The sequence below is a fragment of the Staurois parvus genome, unplaced genomic scaffold (genome assembly GCF_062004578.1).
Source record: "Staurois parvus isolate SC_StPar_1 unplaced genomic scaffold, SC_StPar_1.0 ptg000449l, whole genome shotgun sequence".
NCBI classification, from domain to species: Eukaryota; Metazoa; Chordata; class Amphibia; order Anura; family Ranidae; genus Staurois; species Staurois parvus.
Genome location: NW_028318245.1, coordinates 3,007,953 through 3,027,078, shown reverse-complemented (window position 1 = coordinate 3,027,078; position 19,126 = coordinate 3,007,953). Strand labels below are relative to the sequence as shown.

At 42.2% G+C, this 19,126-nt stretch overlaps 1 protein-coding gene across 1 annotated transcript; it reads right to left on the bottom strand.

Annotated features, from left to right (window-relative positions):
• Positions 1-9,476: 9,476 nt before the first annotated feature.
• On the bottom strand, positions 9,477-17,851 carry LOC149453321 (uncharacterized). The gene is made up of 5 exons (XM_089688627.1): positions 17,782-17,851; positions 13,342-13,446; positions 13,137-13,159; positions 12,897-13,038; positions 9,477-11,568 (listed from the first exon to the last, which is right to left on the bottom strand). The coding sequence occupies exons 1-5, from the start codon at positions 17,849-17,851 to the stop codon at positions 10,361-10,363; spliced, it is 1,548 nt and encodes a 515-aa protein (XP_089544753.1). The 3' UTR covers positions 9,477-10,360.
• Positions 17,852-19,126: the final 1,275 nt, after the last annotated feature.

The window sequence follows — 19,126 nt, the reverse complement described above, 5'->3', positions numbered from 1 at the left end:
GAGAAAGAAAATGGGCTTAGAACAGGAAAGAAAATGTGCTCAGAATGGAATATTGTAGAGCTTTTTGGTTTATTATAGAAAATCAGAACAAGCTTTAACACACAATAAAACTGTTCTTATATCTAAATGAAACCTTATATAGCCGAAGTAACAAGATATATCACATTTATTAATCATTATACATTGGTTGGACCAATGAAAAGCCAGTTTATTTATGAAAGCATTAAAAAAAGAATTTTAGTTTTTTTTTTTGTACTCACTGTACTCACCCATGTCTATGGATCCACTGAGGGACCAAAATATGCAGATACTGTCAAGTTATTCCACCACCTACAGGAAAAAAAATGTAGGCCAGCACAGGATAACCCTCCTACTCCCAGCATGCCTCAGTTTTGTATGTTGTACTTGGCCAGACTGAGAAGGGGCGGGTGTGGTAACAAGAAGTGCCATCATCCTTTAAAAATATGGAAAACCCTAATTTTTTTTAATGGGATTTTAAAGGCACAGACAAGGCCAAATAGAACCATTAAATGTATGAAAAACTTTTAATAGAACCATATTTTATTTATACAAAATTATTAATAATCATAATAGCAATAATATTAATAAAACAATAAGAACAATATTAATAATAATAAGTATTATTTTTTTACAATTATTATTAATAATAATAAAAAAATAATAAAAAAAAAAAAGGAAGAGAGAAAGAAAATTAGCTTAGAACAGGAAAGAAAATGGGCTCAGAACGGAATATCGTAGAGCTTTTTGGTTTATTATAGAAAATCAGAACAAGCGTTAACACACAATAAAACTGTTCTTATATCTAAATGAAACCATATATAGCCGAAGTAACAAGATATATCACATTTATTAATCATTATACATTGGCTGGACCAATGAAAAGCCAGTTTATTTATGAAAGCATTAAAAAAAAAAAAAAAAAAAAATTTTTTGTACTCACTGTACTTACCCATGTCTATGGGTCCTATTGGCACAGACAAGGCCAAATAGAACCATTCCAATTCTGAAAAACTTTTAATAGAACCATATTTTATTCATACAAAATTATTATTATTATTATTATTATTATTATTATTAATAATAATAATAAGACTATTAATTCATTAATAATTAATATTAATTAATATTATTAATAATAGAAACCAGAATTCATTCATAATAATTATTAATAATGTTAATTAACATTATTATTTATAACAATAAAAATAATAATAATAATAATGTGAATTATATAAATATATCAAATTTTCATAAATTGAATGGTTCTATTTGGTCCTGTCTGTGCCTTTAAAATCCCATTAAAAAAGAGGGTTTTCCAAACTGTATATACTTGGCCAGATTTGTTACCCTGTCCCAACTTTTTTGAGACATGTTGCTGCCATCAAATTACTTTTTTCTTTTTTTTTTAATATGGTCCATTTTCTCGGTTGAAACATTTGATGTGTTATCTATTGAGAATTAAATTTGGGTTTCTGAGATTTTGGAAATTATTGCATTCTCTTGTTGTGTAGATTTTACCCAGCGTCCCGACTTTTTCGGAATCAGGTTTGGTAAATAAGCTGTAGACCGTAGAGTGGTGGGACCTTCTGTCCCTCCAGAGATTCCCGAGATAAAGTTCTTACAGTGAGTACAAAAATCCTTTTTTTTTTTTTTTTTTTCTTGTCCATTACGAGACACGGAAATTCAGATAAAGTCAAGATGTCCAAAATTAGTCCAACTGAGGGGCGGCGTTCCTCGGTTCTACCAGATGTTCTCCACCATCTCAACTAAGGTGTCCCTCAGACTAGTTTTGGAGGAACATGGATGAAGGACAGAAGACGCCTACTCAGCAGAGAAGGTCTCAAATGCTTTCAAGATACAGCATTTTAGAACCAAAAACCCAACGCCATACAGGGAAGGCATGGCTGTTCTAGCCATGCCTACTGACCCATTTCACCAGAGGCGTACAGAAAAAAAAAGGAGAAAAAAAGGGGAAAAAAGGGAAAAATGTGTAGACAAATTTTAAAAAAAGTTTAAATAAAAAAAAGAGAGAAATAAACAGAAAAAAATAAGTATAATGATAAAAACGTTTTTGATCATAAGAGAAAGAACACGATCTGTGAAAAGAATACACAAGACAAGTAAAAAAATTAAAAGGATATTTTTTTTGGAAGAGAAAAGAGGAAAAAAAGTTTAAATAAATTAATAAAAAAAAACCATAGTAAAAGGTCAAATAAGAAAAAAATTAGAAATAAACAGAAAAAATTAAGTATAATGATAAAAACGTTTTTGATCATAAGAGAATGAATACGATTTGTGAAAAGAATACATGAGACAAGTAAAATTAAAAGAAAATTTTTTTGGAAGAGAAAGGGGAAAAAAGGAAACAAAAACTGGGGGGAAAACGTATAAATAAAGAAAAACATAGCAAAGGTCAAATAAGAAAAAAAATATAAATAGCCAGAAAAAAATAAGTATAATGTTAAAAAAAGTTTTTGATCATAAGAGAAAGAACATGATCCGTGAAAACAATACACAAGATAAGTAAAAAAAAATAAAAAGGAAATTTTTTGGAAGAAAAAAGGAAAAAAAAAAAGGGGAAAAAAGGGAAATAAATGCAAAAAAAGTGTAAATAAATAACAAAAAAATAGCAAAACTCAAATAAAATAAAACGAGAAATAAACAAAATATGAAAAACAAATTATAATTAAAAACCCAACAAAAAAAAAAGTGTAGAAAAAGAAAAAGAAAGAAAAAAAAATGATACTGAAGTTAATTACAAGTCCTCTCCCGCTGGTATTTGGTACCTACTGAGGTTGAAAGTTTTACCCCGATGCCCCCCCCCCCAACCTGTTTCAAAGTTGGACCTTCAGGGGGAGTCCACCAACTGCCATCATTGACCATTTGTGGTCATGTCCACATTTGGTTGGCGCCCCTTTCAGCTGTCACCCACTGGACCCGTGATTCGGCAGGAGAGTGAAGTGACAGGTCAGCTTTTTTTTTTTTCTGGGGGTTGGCGGGCGTCATGATTGACATGGATCAGGGTGATGTAAGTAACGGCAGATTTACTATATATTGTGGGACAGTTTTGTTCTTGTTTTTTTTTTCTTTTGTTAAAGGTCAAATAAGAAAAAATGAAGTATAATGATAAAAATGTTTTTGATCATAAGAGAAAGAACACAATCCATGAAAAGTGTACGCAAGATAAGTAAAGAAAATAAAGGAAATTTTTGTGGAAGAAAAAATGGAAAAAAAGGGGAAAAGGGAAAAAAAAGGGGGGGGGGGAATGAAAAAGTGTAAATAAATAAAAAATATATATAGTAAAGGTCAAATAAGAAACAAATTCGAAATAAACAGAAAAGTCCTTGTCTCTTTTTTTTACACTTTTCTTTTTTTTGGGGGACCAATTAGGGGTACTCATTCAAATAGGGGGAGCAGAATCTGGGGGGGGCTTTATTATTCAATGGGGTGGGGTTTCCTGATTTCAAAAAGCCCCCCTCACACACGCAGACCCCCACAACCACCGGACCAGGGTTGTGGAGAAGAGGTCCTTGTCCTCATCAACATGGGACCAAAGGTGGTGTGCCAGGGTCATGCTGAGGGCATGTGGACCTGTATGGCTCATGAGGGGGAGGGTGCATGCTTGTCCACCGTTTCCTGGCTGGCCTGGTTGTATGCTTGGTTAAGGGTCTTGTATGGAAGTTGGGGGGAGACCTCACATTTTTTTATTTTGTTTTAATTTCATGGAAAACAAACCAGCGTGGAGTTCACCTCTACTAAGCCCTTCAGGTCTAGTATGGATTTTAAGGAAAAGCCCATTAAAAAAAAAACATTGTAAGTGGTTGGGGGCCCGGTGACATCACTGACTGTTAAGGACTTGACGGTGCCTGGACCTGCCAACATCCTTAGCAACCAATTGGAAACTGTCATGTATGATCTTTGCAGGGTTTTCCTCCAGCGAGTCTTGTATGGATCACGTGATCACATCAATGAAGATGGAGGAGGACCCGAGTCAGGTGACTCAACCTCAACCTGGAAAACCTCTACCGTAAATATTTGGACATTCATCTGGACACTCCACAGCCTAGTATCAGGCCAAACTGGTGACCAGAGCAAGGTACAAAGCTCATCCCTCCTCCGCATTTACTTCTTCCACAGTACGAACAATCAAAAACGGGAAATTTACAACCCCCCTCAAGTGGCCCCAGCAATGAGTAATAACTACTCATGGAGTCAGTCTTAAGACGGGGTCAAGTGCTTAGGTAGTGCCGTGGCTAGAGAGCGCTTTTTGGCAAACTGTTACCAGTACATGAAGGTCTCAAGAGTACCACAAGGAAGAGTCCAGGCCAAGCTAGCCTTGCCATGTCCAATCCAGAAGGCTAGAGAGAGCTTTTTGGCCAACTGTTACCAGTACATGAAGGTCTCAAGAGCACCACAACATGAGCCCACTCCAAGCTATCCTTGCCATGTCCAATCCAGAAGGCTAGAGAGAGCTTTTTGGCCAACTGTTACAGTACATGAAGGTCTTGAGAGCACCACAAGAAATAAAAGGTTAGACTTTTCTCCTCCTAGGACTAGATCCTAGGACCTGCTAGGACACTAGCAAAAAAAAAAAAAATTGAAGCATGCTTGGAAATGGAATGCCTTGGGCTGGCCCACAATTTTTCATCCAGTCTTTCTGTTGGCGGGGCAGCATAACCTGACAAGGTGTGACGTGTCCCTCAAAAAACAGGACAACAAAAGTGCAATTCGATGCAGCAGCCAACAGCAACTTATCAAAAAGGTTCATTGGGGGGAAAGACAAATCTGGGTTGGATTGGACGTTAAATTGTTGCCCGCATATTGGTTGTCCTTGCCAAAATTGCCTCCTTGTTGACCATGAAACTTCCATATTTGGCCATGTTGAGCACTGTTGTGCCATCTGAATAAGGGTGTTGTGTCTTCTATTTGAGCGAACATATTACTATATAAAAAAAAAAACCCAAAAAACTATTCTTTCCACGTGACCTTGGGCTACGCTCAAAGTTGGGGACACTGCATCCATGATCCACAGGAGAAAGGGGTGAAAGCTGTATATTGGGCATATTGGGTTGGGCTCCAGAGTGTTGCCTTCCCAGCCAGCCATCATGACATGTAAGGATCGGCTTCAGCCTATGTGTCTCCAGCAAGAAGCCACAACGGACGCATATCACTGCACCCACCAGGGCTTAGTCTTTCCACGCTCTCAATATTTCTCAGTTCCATTTGAGTCTGTCTATCTCCTGAACCTCTGAGGCTTGTGGGGGTTTCGAAACGTTCTACAACTTTAGAGTTCCCAGGTCAACCAACCTACCATGCTCCCATTGAGGGATTCCCACTGAGTCTGCTGGATGCATGGAAAGAGGGACAGAAGATAGCCAGGGACTGAAGCAGGCGGATCCCACAAATGGAGTCTTCAGAAAATAGAAGAAGCTTCTCCATACAGTGAAGGAAATGCATATTTGCTCCCCTGCTAATGTTGAATGTTCGCCCACTCACAAAGAAATGATCGGTCTATAAATTGAATGTTCGGTGTATTGTAACACTGAGAGACAGAATAGCAACAACAAATTCAGCAGAAATGCATGTCTAACAAATGATGACTGATCTGCATGTTCATGAGGGAAATAACGATTTGATCCCCTTCACAAAACATGACTTAGTACTCGGTGGCAAATCCCTTGTTGGCAATCACAGAGGTCTGACGTTTTCTGGAGTTGGCCCCCAGGTTCGCACACATTTCAGGAGGGATTTTGGCCCACTCCTCTTGGCAGAGCCTCTCCAAGTCATTAAGGTTTGGTGGCTGACGTTTGGCAACTCGAACTTTCAGCTCCCTCAACAGATTTTCAATCAGATGAAGGTCTGGAGACTGGCTAGGCCACTCCAGGACCTCAATGTGCTTCTTCTTGAGGCACTCCTTTGTTGCCTTGGCCGTGTGTTTTGGGTCATTGTCATGCTGGAACACCCATCCACCACCCATTTTCAATGCCCTGGCTGAGGGAAGAAGGTTCTCACCCAAGATTTGATGGTACATTGCCCCGTCCATCGTCCCTTTGATGTGGTGCAGTTGTCCTGTTCCCTTAGCAGAAACCCCCCCCAAAGCAGAATGTTTCCACCACCATGTTTCACAGTTGGGATGGTGTTCTTGGGGTCATAGGCAGCATTCCTGCTCCTCCAAACACGGAGAGTTGAGTTGATGCCAAAGAGCTGGATTTTGGTCTCATCTGACCACAACACTTCCAACCAGTCCTCCTCTGCATCATTCAGATGTTCAGTGGCAAACTTCAGACGGGCCTGGACATGTGCTTTCTTGAGCAGAGGGACCTTGCGGGCACTGCAGGACTTCAGTCCTTGTCGGCATAGTGTGTTACCAATTGTTTTCTTGGTGACTGTGGTCCCAGCTGCCTGGAGATCATTGACAAGATCCTCACGTGTAGTTCTGGGATGATTCCTCACTGTTCTCTTGATCATTGACACTCCATGAGGTGAGATCTTGCATGGTGCACCAGACCTAGCGAGACTGACAGTTGTTTTGTGTTTCTTCCATTTCTGAATGATTCCACCAACTGTTGTCACCTTCTCACCAAGCTGCTTGGCCATAGTTTGGTAGCCCAGTCCAGCCTTGTGTAGGTCTACAATCTTGTCCCTGACATCCTTGGACAGCTCTTTGGTCTTTGCGATGGTGGAGAGTTCGGAATCTGATTGTTTGATTGCTCCTGTGGACAGGTGTCTTTTATACAGGTAACAACATGAGATTAGCAGCACTCCCTTTAAGAGACTGCTTCTAATCTCAGCTTGTTATCTGTATGAAAGACACCTGGTAGCCAGAAATCCTGCTGAATGATAGGGGATCAAATCCTTATTTCCCTCATGAACATGCAGATCAGTCATCATTTGTTAGACATGCATTTCTGCTGAATTTGTTGTTGCTATTCTGTCTCTCAGTGTTACAATACACCGAACATTCGATTTTTAGTCCGATCATTTCTTTGTGAGTGGGCGAACATTCAACATCAGCAGGGGAGAAAATACACATTTCCTTCACTGTAGCTTTGAAATGGGTCCTTCTACAGGGCGGCGCAGTGGATATACGTGATTTTGCCGTTCCTGTCAGCTCCGGCACACTGCTTTGTATGGCTCTGCATAGCAGCATGCGTACAGTGAAACATACACAGCACACAGTTAACCCTTTGATTGCCCCCAGATGTTAACCCCTTCCTGCCCAGTGCCATTAGTACAGTGTCAGTGATTTTTATTAGCACTGATCACTGTATTGGTGTCACTGGGGATCAGTGACACCAAGTCATTTCCCCCCCCCCCCCCGTGTCAGAATGCCCGCCGCAGTCCCGCTATAAGTTGCTGATCGCTGCCATTACTAGTATAAAAAAGAAAAAAAATCCCCGTATCTATCCCGCCATTTGTAGACGCTATAACTTTCACGTGAACCAATGAATTTTCACGTATCAGGATTTTTTTTGTTTTGCAAGCAAAGACACGGAGCGGAATACATTTTGGTCGAAATTTATGCGCGAAATTTGATTTTTAGTCCTAATGCACACGGGACGTTTTTACAGCGGCTGTTTTTTTGGCTTTTGACGTTTTTTTCTACAGCCAGTAAACCCCCCAGCATGTTCTCCTCGGTGTCCCATACACACACAGACTGGAATCAACGATTTTTGGTTGGAAACCCCCCCCCCCCCCCCCCCCAAGACTAGCAGGTTTATAGAGGAGTTTTTTAGCTGCAACGCCGCAAACCAGAGTTTTTTAGTGTTTTTTAGCATTTTTTTTAAACAAAAAAATTAATTTTTTGGTCTTTTTTCCAAGAACGCAGAAAAGAGCGGCTAAACGCTAATGCAAAAACGCTGAAAAACTCATGTTTTTTTAATGTGACTTTACACACCGCAAACGAGGGAAAACATAGCAGAACGCTAATGCAAAAACGCTAAAAAACCTCACATTTTTAACTTGACTACACACAGCAAACGTGGAAAAACGTGGCTAAACACTAATGCAAAAATGCTAAAAAAACACTGAAAAACGCACGTTTTTAACACGACTTTACACACAGCAAATGCAGAAAAACTTGGGAGAACACAGCAAAACGCTAATGCAAAAACGCTAAGAAAGTCACATTTTTAACGACTTTACACACTGCAAACGCGGAAAAAACACAGGAAAAACGCTGCAAAACACTAATGCAAAAACGCTAAAAAAACTCACGTTTTTAATGTGACTTTACACACCGCAAACAAAGGAAAACGTGGACAACCGCCAATGCAAAAACAGTAAAAAACTCACGTCTTTAACGTGACTTTACACACCGCAAACGCAGAAAAATGCGGGAAAACACAGCAAAACACTAATGAAAAACGTTAAAAAAGTCACAATTTTAACGACTTTACACACTGAAAGCGAGGGAAAACGCGGACAACCGCTAATGCAAAAACAGTAAAAAACTCACATCTTTAATGTGACTTAACACTGCAAACGCGGGAAAACGTGGCAAAACGCTAATGCAAAACCGCTAAAAGCCTCACATTTTTAACGTGACCTTACACACCGCAAACGCGGGAAAACGCGGTAAACTGCTAATGTAAAAATGCAAAAAACTCATGTTTTTAACGTGACTTTACACACCGCAAACGCAGAAAAACATGGGAAAACGTGGCAAAACGCTAATGCAAAAATGCTAAAAAAAACACATTTTTAACGTGACTTTACACACTGCAAACGCAGAAAAATGTGTGAAAACACGGCAAAACACTAATGCAAAAGCACTAAAAAACTCAGGTTTTTAACATGACTTTACACACCGCAAACGCTGGAAAATGCAGCAAAACGCTAATGCAAAAATGCTAAAAAACTCACGTTTTAAACCTGACTGTAGACACTGCAAAACGCAGGAAAACGCGGCAAAATGCTAATGCAAAAAAGCTAAGAAACTCATGTTTTTAACGGGAATTTACACATTGCAAAGGCGGAAAAATTCAGGAAAATGCAGCAAAAAATGCGACAAAACATTAATGTAAAAACTCTAAAAAACATGTTTTTTAACGTAACTTTACACACCGCAAACATGGAAAAATGTGGCAAGCCGCTAATGCAAAAATGGTAAAAAACTCACGTTTTTAATGTGACTTTACACATCGCAAACGCAGAAAAACATGGGAAAATGCAGCAAAATGCTAATGCAAAAACGCTAAAAAAAACCCCACGTTTTTTAATGTGACTTTACACACCACAAATGAGGGAGAATGCGGCAAAACGCTAATGCAAAAATGCTAAAAAACTCACTTGCTCTAACACTGCAAAACACGGCAAAGCGCGTTTTTGGAAGTTTTTTTAGCATTTTTTTTAAACAAAAAAAATATATATATAATATTTTTTGGTCCTTTTTCCACACGCGGAAAAATGCTAATGCAAAACTGCTAAAAAAAATGCTGAAAAACTCACATTTTTAACCTGACTGCAAACGCGGAAAACGCAGCAAAACGCTAAAGCAAAAACGCTAAAAAGCTCACTTGCTCTAACACTGCAACGTGGCAAACCAGCGTTTTTTTAGCATTTTTTAGCATTTTTTTTGGTCCGAGGAAAAACGCTAATGCAAAACCGCTAAAAAAAAGCTGACGTTTTTAACGTGACTTTACACAGCTAACGTTTCCAGGGTTATTAAAACGCCCCCTCCCCCCCGTGTGCGTGGAACCTTATAATTTTTTTACCGGACACATTTTATAGCAAAAAGCCCAAAATATTGTTTTTTTTTCAAAATGCTCAGTCTTTTTTTTTTGTAACGCAAAAAAATTTAAAAAATGCACAGGCGATCAAATACCACGGAAAGAAAGCTCTATTGGTGGGGGAAAAGGACGTAAATTTAATTTGGGTTTGGCGTTGCATGACCGCGCAACTGTCAGGGAAAGTAACGCGGCGCCGTGGTGCGAAAAATGGCCTGGTCAGGAAGGGGAGGGAATCCTCTGGAGGGCAAGGGGTTAAAGTAGTCCCCCTTTAAGCCCCTCCCACTGTCATCCACCCAGCAGGTGCCTGTTCTCTGATGTCCAATAGGATTTGCATTGTGAATGGAACATTTCCCGCACTCTGAACATAGAAAAAGGTTCTTACAAGCAGGGGCGGACTGACCATTGGAAACTCGGGCACTGCCCGAGGGCCTGGGGTGAGTAGGAGGCCCTGGTACCTTTTTCATAGGCTTTTTTGAGTTTGGGCAAGGACACAGGGGCCCCATGAGTTGTCAGTCCGCCCCTGTCAGTCCGCCCCTGCTTACAAGTGTGACTTCCTTGGTGTCAAAGAAGTCTCGGATTCTAGGTGCCATCTACAGTATAACCAGGTGTTAGCCGGTGTGATTTCTCTGGTGTCTGAGAAGATCCCCCCTATGAATGAAACTTTTCCCGCACTCTAAACACGAAAATGGCCGCTCGCCCGTGTGACTCTTCTGGTGCCTAACGAGGGTTCCTTTGTCGATGAAACCCTTCCCGCACTCCGTACAAGAAAAAGGACGCTCACCCGTGTGATTCCTCAGGTGTATGACCAGCGCGTTTTTCAGAATGAAACCTTTCCCGCACTCTGAGCACGAGTAAGGACGCTCTCCTGTGTGAATCCTCTGGTGTATAACTAGGTCTCTCTTCTGAATGAAACATTTCCCGCAGTCAGAACATGAATACGGTCGCTCGCCTGTGTGACTCCTGTGGTGTATAACGAATGCTGATTTCTCGTTGAAACATTTCCCGCACACTGGGCACGAATAGGGACGCTCGCCCGTGTGAATCCTCTGATGCGTGAGAAGTACCTTTTTGACGCTAAAACTTTTCCCGCACTCGGAACATGAATAAGGGCGCTCGCCAGTATGAATTCTCTGGTGTATAACAAGGGCCCCTTTCTGAGTGAAACTTTTCCCGCAGTCTGAACATGAAAACGGGCGTTCACCTGTGTGACTTCTCTGGTGTTTGATAAGGTCTCCTTTATAAATGAAACATTTCCCGCACTCCGCACATGAAAAGGGACGCTCCCCCGTGTGAATTTTCTGGTGCGTAAGAAGCTTTTCTTTCTCAATGAAACATTTCCCGCACTCCGAACAAGAGTAGGGACGCTCGCCCGTGTGAACTCTCTGGTGCATGATCAGCTTTCTTTTCTCAATGAAACCTTTCCCGCACACTGAACATGTGTAGGGACGCTCAGTCTTGTGAATTCTCTTGTGTCTACGAAGTGGTCTCCTGCCAGTGAAAAATTTCCCACAGACCGAACATGATAGGGACAGAGAACTCTCTGCTTTGGGAGCCCCTTGGTGGCTTGAAGAGGATTCCTTAGAGTTCGATGGATCTGTTGATGTATTGGTACTGTGAGATCTTATATCCGGAGTAACAGAATGTGATTTATCGGAAGGTTCCTCAGGCTTGGAGGGTCTGTCCACATAGTGAGGTCCGTCATTTGGAGCGCTGGGACTTTCTTCGGGAGAATATTGCTTGATTCTATTATTTTCTGTATTAGATCTTTGAGATAAAATAAGTTGTCCCTCTGAAGTGTCCCACACGTAGTGTCCATCTATTGGAAGGCAAGGTTCAAATACACGTTACAACGGTTTCATGCCTTTCATTCAAAACTCATATGTTGGTTTAGCACTCAAGAGTTTCAAGAGGGAGCTTACTAAACTCAAAACTATGAAGACAAACCAGAGAAAGGATAGAATGTATCAAATCCACATCGGGGGGGAGGGGGAGTGTATATTGAGGAATGGAGATGGACCTTTCATATGGTGTCCAGTATCTCCTCCTCATTTGTTGGGAACATGACGTTATATTGAGGAATGGAGATGGACCTTCCATATGGTGTCCAGTATCTCCTCCTCATTTGTTGGGAACATGACGTTATATTGAGGAATGGAGATGGACCTTCCATATGGTGTCCAGTATCTCCTCCTCATTTGTTGGGAACATGACGTTATATTGAGGACTGGAGATGGACCTTTCATATGGTGTCCAGTATCTCCTCCTCATTTGTTGGGAACATGACGTTATATTGAGGACTGGAGATGGACCTTCCATATGGTGTCCAGTATCTCCTCCTCATTTGTTGGGAACATGACGTTATATTGAGGAATGGAGATGGACCTTTCATATGGTGTCCAGTATCTCCTCCTCATTTGTTGGGAACATGACGTTATATTGAGGAATGGAGATGGACCTTTCATATGGTGTACAGTATCTATACCTCATTTGTTGGGGACATGACGTTATATTGAGGAATGGAGATGGACCTTTCATATGGTGTCCAGTATCTCCTCCTCATTTGTTGGGGACATTGGGTAGTGTGGTATATACTGCCTGCTTTTGATGAGGACTAGAGGTTATTCTTTCATACGCTGCACAATTCTCATAAGACATTGGGTGGTGGGATAGGTACATAGATGATGTTCTTAATGTCAGCAGGTAAGGCTTCTCAATATTTCCTGTACGAGAGGATGAGATGCTCTCCATTTCAAACAAGGGCAGCAAAGATTGTGTTTAATTGGAAAAAAAATTCAACTTTTGTGTATACAGGTAGTTCTTTGGTTTCAGAACTGATGGATGAGGAACAGTCTGGTTCTCGATGACTCACAAATGGCTATTAATATCTGCAGGAAAAAACCTAGTAGAACATTGATCTGGGGAGCTTTGGGACCAGGAAGGATTTCTCAAATTCTGAAGAAAATTGGACCAGGTTTTATTTGGGTGTTCTGGATCAACTTGTACTTTATTTTCTTTTTTTGCTTTTATTTTGAGTTGGTTTTGACAGATATTTTCTTAACTGGTTCAATGTAAACACAAACACTTGTTCTCATAGAAGCAAAATGAAAATCTGAACAGTTTCTGTATTTAGTGTTTGTTACTTACTTGTGCCAATATAAAGTGAAGATTCCTCCTCTTTACTTTTCATAATCCTCTCCCCCTCCTCCATAGACTGCTGATTTCCACTCACCAACGTCTCTTCTTCTTCCTCTTTAACCTCAACTTTGATGTCTTTCATATTTTCAGCCTAAACCCCAAAGATGATAGAATACATTTGTTAAGAGGACAAAGAGTTTTCACAGAAGAATGTCCTCTCAAAACTTCTAGTTGCTCAGTCCCACCTACCTGAGGGATGGTGTGACCTTCCTCTGTGGAATCCCGGGAATACAGAGGACGGGGACATCTCTCTGGTGGGTTCCCATTACTGGATCCATCTGTAGGAAACACACACACTGACTGAATCCATTGTTTCTATGTGTTTATCAGATGATGGGGGATCTAGGTGGACCCTCCGTACTGCTCTCTCCTTTACAATAAAGTCTCCTCTTACCCGGTGATGTGAGGGGTGACTCATTCTCCATCTTGATCTTGTGTCCTTCTAAATACTCCTCCTCCATGGAGAACAGATGGTGATATCCTAACACCTTATAGGAACCTGACACACACAATGATACAGTCACCATCCAGACACATCCATTGTCTGTTACTGGAGAATGTCCCAGAATTCCCGGCACCGCTCACCTCTCCTGTCAGCAGATCAATGATCTTCTGGGTGACTTCTAGAATCTTCTTGGCACTGGTTCCCTCTGTTGTCAGGCAGTGAGGTGGAGGCCCTGTGATGGGTGATGTCCTGTGAAGATGGCTGCTGGGTGGTAATGGCTCACCAGATATTTTCTTCACTACTTTACAACACTTTTAAAGAGAAGGTAACAATGGTCACTCCCGACCTCCAATAATCCTCCTCATCTTTACTGTTAGGTCTGTCTTTTTATCACTGTGGATGGACGGTTGGATAAATGGTTCTATATTTAGGACGTGTCCGGTCTATAAACCAGAGGCTCCGGATGGACGGTTGGATAAATGGTTCTATATTTAGGACGTATCCGGTCTATAAACCAGAGGCTCCGGATGGACGGTTGGATAAATGGCTCTATATTTAGGACGTATCCGGTCTATAAACCAGAGGCTCCGGATGGACGGTTGGATAAATGGTTCTATATTTAGGACGTGTCCGGTCTATAAACCAGAGGCTCCGGATGGACGGTTGGATAAATGGTTCTATATTTAGGACGTATCCGGTCTATAAACCAGAGGCTCCGGATGGACGGTTGGATAAATGGCTCTATATTTAGGACGTATCCGGTCTATAAACCAGAGGCTCCGGATGGACGGTTGGATAAATGGTTCTATATTTAGGACGTATCCGGTCTATAAACCAGAGGCTCCGAATGGACGGATGGATAAATGGTTCTATATTTAGGACGTATCCGCTCTATAAACCAGAGGCTCTGGATGGACGGTTGGATAAATGGTTCTATATTTAGGACGTATCCGGTCTATAAACCAGAGGCTCTGGATGGACGGTTGGATAAATGGTTCTATATTTAGGACGTATCCGGTCTATAAACCAGAGGCTCTGGATGATGATGAATATAAATATAAAATAAGACCTTGTCACCTCCTCTGCTGCTGGTTGCAAGAAAATCTCCCTCTACTTCCTCCAAGATTTCCTTGCTCCCGTGACTTCCTGTCTTTGTTTGGCGTCACTTCCTGTCTCTGTGTTCCAATGACAAGCAGTGAGCTCACCACCTTGTGGAGAGAATACAAACTGCCTCCCGTGTTTGTAAATACTTTCTTCTAGGTGAGTTTTTCGGTATTGTTGAGCATTCTGCAGCCAAATCCTAGTAGAAAAACTGCTACAGGGCGGCTGCTCCACGCAAAACCGCGTAAATATACATGATTTTGCGTCTCCGGGCAGGGGGCGCGCGTTGCCCTACCGGAGCTGCTATTGGCTGCTGGGGATGTCAGTCACCTGGTCCTGGTCAGTGATTCCCGGCTGGAACTCGGTGATCGCCGGCAAACAACACGGGTCTCTCTCCTGCCACAAGCACATTCTTCTTTGTATCTCTCTGCACAGTAGCATGTCTCCCAACACACAGTTAACCCTTTGATGGCCCCAGATGTTAACCCCTTCCTGCCCAGTGCCATTAGTACAGTGTCAGTGCTTTTTATTAGCACTGATCACTGTATAGGTGTCACTGGGAATGTCAGTGACACCATGTCAGTTCCCCCCCAGTGTCAGAATGCCCGCTGCAGTCCCGCAATAAGTCGCCGATCGCCGCCATTACTAGTATAAAAAAATCCCAGTATCTATACCGCCATTTGTAAACGTTATAACTTTCACGTAAACCAATTAATTTATACGTATCGGGATTTTTTTTTCAACAAAGACACGGAGCAGAATATATTTTGGCTGAAATTTGTGAAGAAATTAAATTTTTTTTTACTGGACATGTTTTATAGCAAAAAGTCAAAATATATATATTTTTTTTTCTTCAAAATTGCCAGTCTTTTTTTTTACAGCGCAAAAAATAAAAAAACGCACGGGTAAATCAAATCCCACCGAAAGAAAGCTCCATTTGTGGGGGGTTGAAAAAATGGCAGAAATTTCATTTATGTACAGCATTGCACGAGCGCACAATTGTCAGTTAAAATAATTCAGTGCCAATCACAGGGTATCGCACAATACTTTGGCCAATCACAAGGCATAATGATGTCACAAGGGGTCGGGGGTGATCTGGCCCCCTTGTGACGTCATCACGCTATCAGATGGCGGGAGCCAGCGTCGCGATTGGAGAGTTTTTTTTCTTTTTTTGGGTAGCAGCGGTGGCGGGCATCCTGGGGCCTCTTGGTGTCCGGTGATCAGAGTCTGGAGGAGGATTAGACCCGGAGCTCAGTTAAAATAATGCAGTGCCAATCACAGGGTATCACATAATGTTTTGGCCAATCACAAGGCATGATGATGTCACAAGGGGGCGGGTGCGATCTGGCCCCCTTGTGACGTCATCACGCTATTTAGCGTCAGACGGTGAGAGCCAGCGTTGCGATTGGAGAGTGTTTTTTTTTTCTTTTTTCGGGTAGCGGCGGTGGACGGCATTGTGATTGACCTTGCATCTACTTTGGGGGAATTTTTTGTTTTTGTTTTCAATAAAGGACTTTTCAAGGACTGTCTCCTGTCATTTTTACACTACACTTTTTTTTTTTTTGTGAATGGGTAGCGGTGCCATATACCCCATACTCATTAACATAGTGGGAGGGGGCTGCCGGGATTTGGGAGCCCCTTTGTTAAAGGGGGCTTCAAGATTCTGATAAGCCCCCCTCCTGCAGACCCCCATAAACTTTGGCATGGGGGTTCCCTTCAAAATCCATAGCAGACCCGAAGGGTCTGAAATGCGTTTTTATTACAAAATATCTGAAGAATATATTTTTAAAATATATATTTTTAAAAATATATATTTTTTAAATATATTCTTCAGATTTTTTTTTTTTAACATATAAAAAAGTCATTTTAACATTTTTTTTATATATATTTGTAAATGCATTCCAAAAATGTAGATTTGTATTGTTTAAGACATACAGTATATTTTAAATTTATTTTTTTAAATATTTTTCACATAGTTCGTAATATGCAGTATATATACAGTATATATATAATATTTATATATATGTGTATATATATATATATAATATTTATATATATATATATATATATAATATTTATATATATGTATATATATATATATATATATATATATATATATACTCCTATCCCTCTTGTATTGAACTGTATTGTTGCTGTATTGTCTCCTGTTATATTGTAAAGCGCTGAGCAAACTGTTGGCACCATATAAATTCTGTATAATAATAATAATATATATATTGAAATATGTATTTATTGAAATATATTTTGAGATATATTGAATATGGCCAAAATTGTAGCGTTTCAAATATATGTCAATATATTTGGGAAGAATATTTTAAGAAATATATTTCAAATATATTTTTCTTCCATGTTGGTGTTGAGGTGGAGGAGGACACAGCGGCTGCACAGACACAGTCACAGGTGGAAGTTCCATGTTCGGACAGAAGGGGGCGCAGAGAATGCATGTAGTGGCCCTGTGATCACCACTGTGCAGCTGGGGGGGGGGATCCAACCAGGAGTATCACTACAGAGGTGAAGGTAGAGGAGGGAGACACTCGGTGGATGGAGTGGGGGGTGCAGGGGGCTGGTCCGGGATCGGTGCAGCTTGGAACATTGCACGCCCTGACTGTACAATGTGGATGGACTTTTGTCTTTTTCAGCCAGACTAACTATGCAACTTTGTGAGGAGTGCTATGTGTGAGCGGTGGGAGGGGCCTCCTGAGGTCCGGTGATCAGAGTCTGGAGGAGGATTGGACCCGGAGCTCAGCAATACAATAACTTTTTTTTGCAGATCTTCTGCAGCCTATTAGCCTCTGCTCCATTTTTAGCAGATTTCCTGCAGCCTATTAGCACCCATTTCCTTTGTTTAATTTTTTTTATATTTTTTTTTAGCGGATCTTCTGCAGCCTATTAGCACCTATTTCCCTTATTTTCCCTTTTTTTATTTTCAAGCAGATTTAATGCAGCTTATTAGCACGTATTTCCAATTTTTTAAAAAAAAACATTTTTTAGCAGATCTGCGGCCTGTTAGCACCCATTTTTATGTTTGTTTTTTTTAAATAGGAGATCTTCTGCATTCTATTAGCACCGATTTCCTTTCCCAGCAGATCTTCTGCAGCCTGTTCGCATCTATTTCCTTCTTTCCAGCATATCTTCTGCAGCCTATTACCATCTATTTCCCTTTTTCCAGGATATCTTCTGCAGCCTATTAGCACCTATTTCCTCTTTTTTTTTTTTTTTTTTTTTTTTTTTAGCAGATTTCCTGCAGCCTTATAACATCTATTTTACCTTTCCAGCAGATTTCCTGCAGCCTATTAGCCTCTATTTCCCTGCTTCCTACACTGTTCCCTCCTTTCATCCTCGCCCGGCCCCCGCTGTCATACCCTCCAACACTGCACCCTCCTCTCCTCCCTACCCCCGCTGTCATACTCTATGACACTGCACACTCTTCCCCACCCCCGCTGTCATGCCCTGCTACACTGTACCCTCCTCTCCTCTTCACCCCGCCCCCCCTGTCGTACCCTCCTACACTTCACCCTCCTCTGCTTCCTGCCCCCGCTGTCATACCCTCCTCCCCACCCCGCCCCCGCTGTCATACCCTCCTACACTGCACCCTCCTCTCCGCCCCCCCTTTGTCATACCCTCCTACACTGCGACCTCCTCTCCGCCCCCACTGTCATACCCTCCGACACTGCACACTTCTCTCCTTCCCGCTCCGCCCCCGCTGTCATACCCTCCTACACTGCACCCTCCTCTCCGCCCCCCCTGTCATACCCTCCTACACTGTACCCTCCTCTCCGCTCCGCCCCCGCTGTCATACCCTCCTACACTGCACCCTCCTCTCCTCTCTGCTCCGCCCCCGCTGTCATACCCTCCTACACTGCACCCTCCTCTCCTCTCTGCTCCGCCCCCCCTGCCATACCCTCCTACACTGTATCCTCCTCTCCTCTTCGCTCCGCCCCCGCTGTCATACCCTCCTATACTTCACCCTCCTCTGCTTCCCGCCCCCGCTGTCGTACCCTCCTACACTGTACCCTCCTCCCCACCCCGCCCCCAATGTCATACCCTCCTACACTGCACCCTCCTCTCCGCTCCCCCTGTCATACCCTCCTACACTGTACCCTCCTCTCCGCTCCGCCCCCGCTGTCATACCCTCCTACACTGCACACTTCTCTCCTTTCTGCTCTGCCCCCGATGTTGTACTCTCCTACACTGTACACTCCTCTCCTCATCACCCCACCCCAGCTGTCCTACCCTCCTCAACTGCACCCTCCTCTCCTCACCACCCCCGCTGTCCTACCCTCCTTCACTGCACCCTCTTCTCCTTCCCGCCCCACCCCCACTGTCTTACCCTTCTACACTGCACCCTTCTCTCCTCCCTGCCCTGCCCCCTCTGTCATACCATTCTACACTGTACCCTCCTCTCCTTCCTGCCCTGCCCCCGCTGTCATACCCTTCTACACTGCACCCTCCTCTCCACCCTGCTGTCATACCCTCCTACACTGCACCCTCTTCTCCTCCCCGCCCCTATTGTCTTACCCTACACTGTACCCTCCTCTCCTCTTCACTGCACACTTCTCTCCTTCCCGCTCCGTCCCCACTGTCATACCCTCCTACACTGCACCCTCCTCTC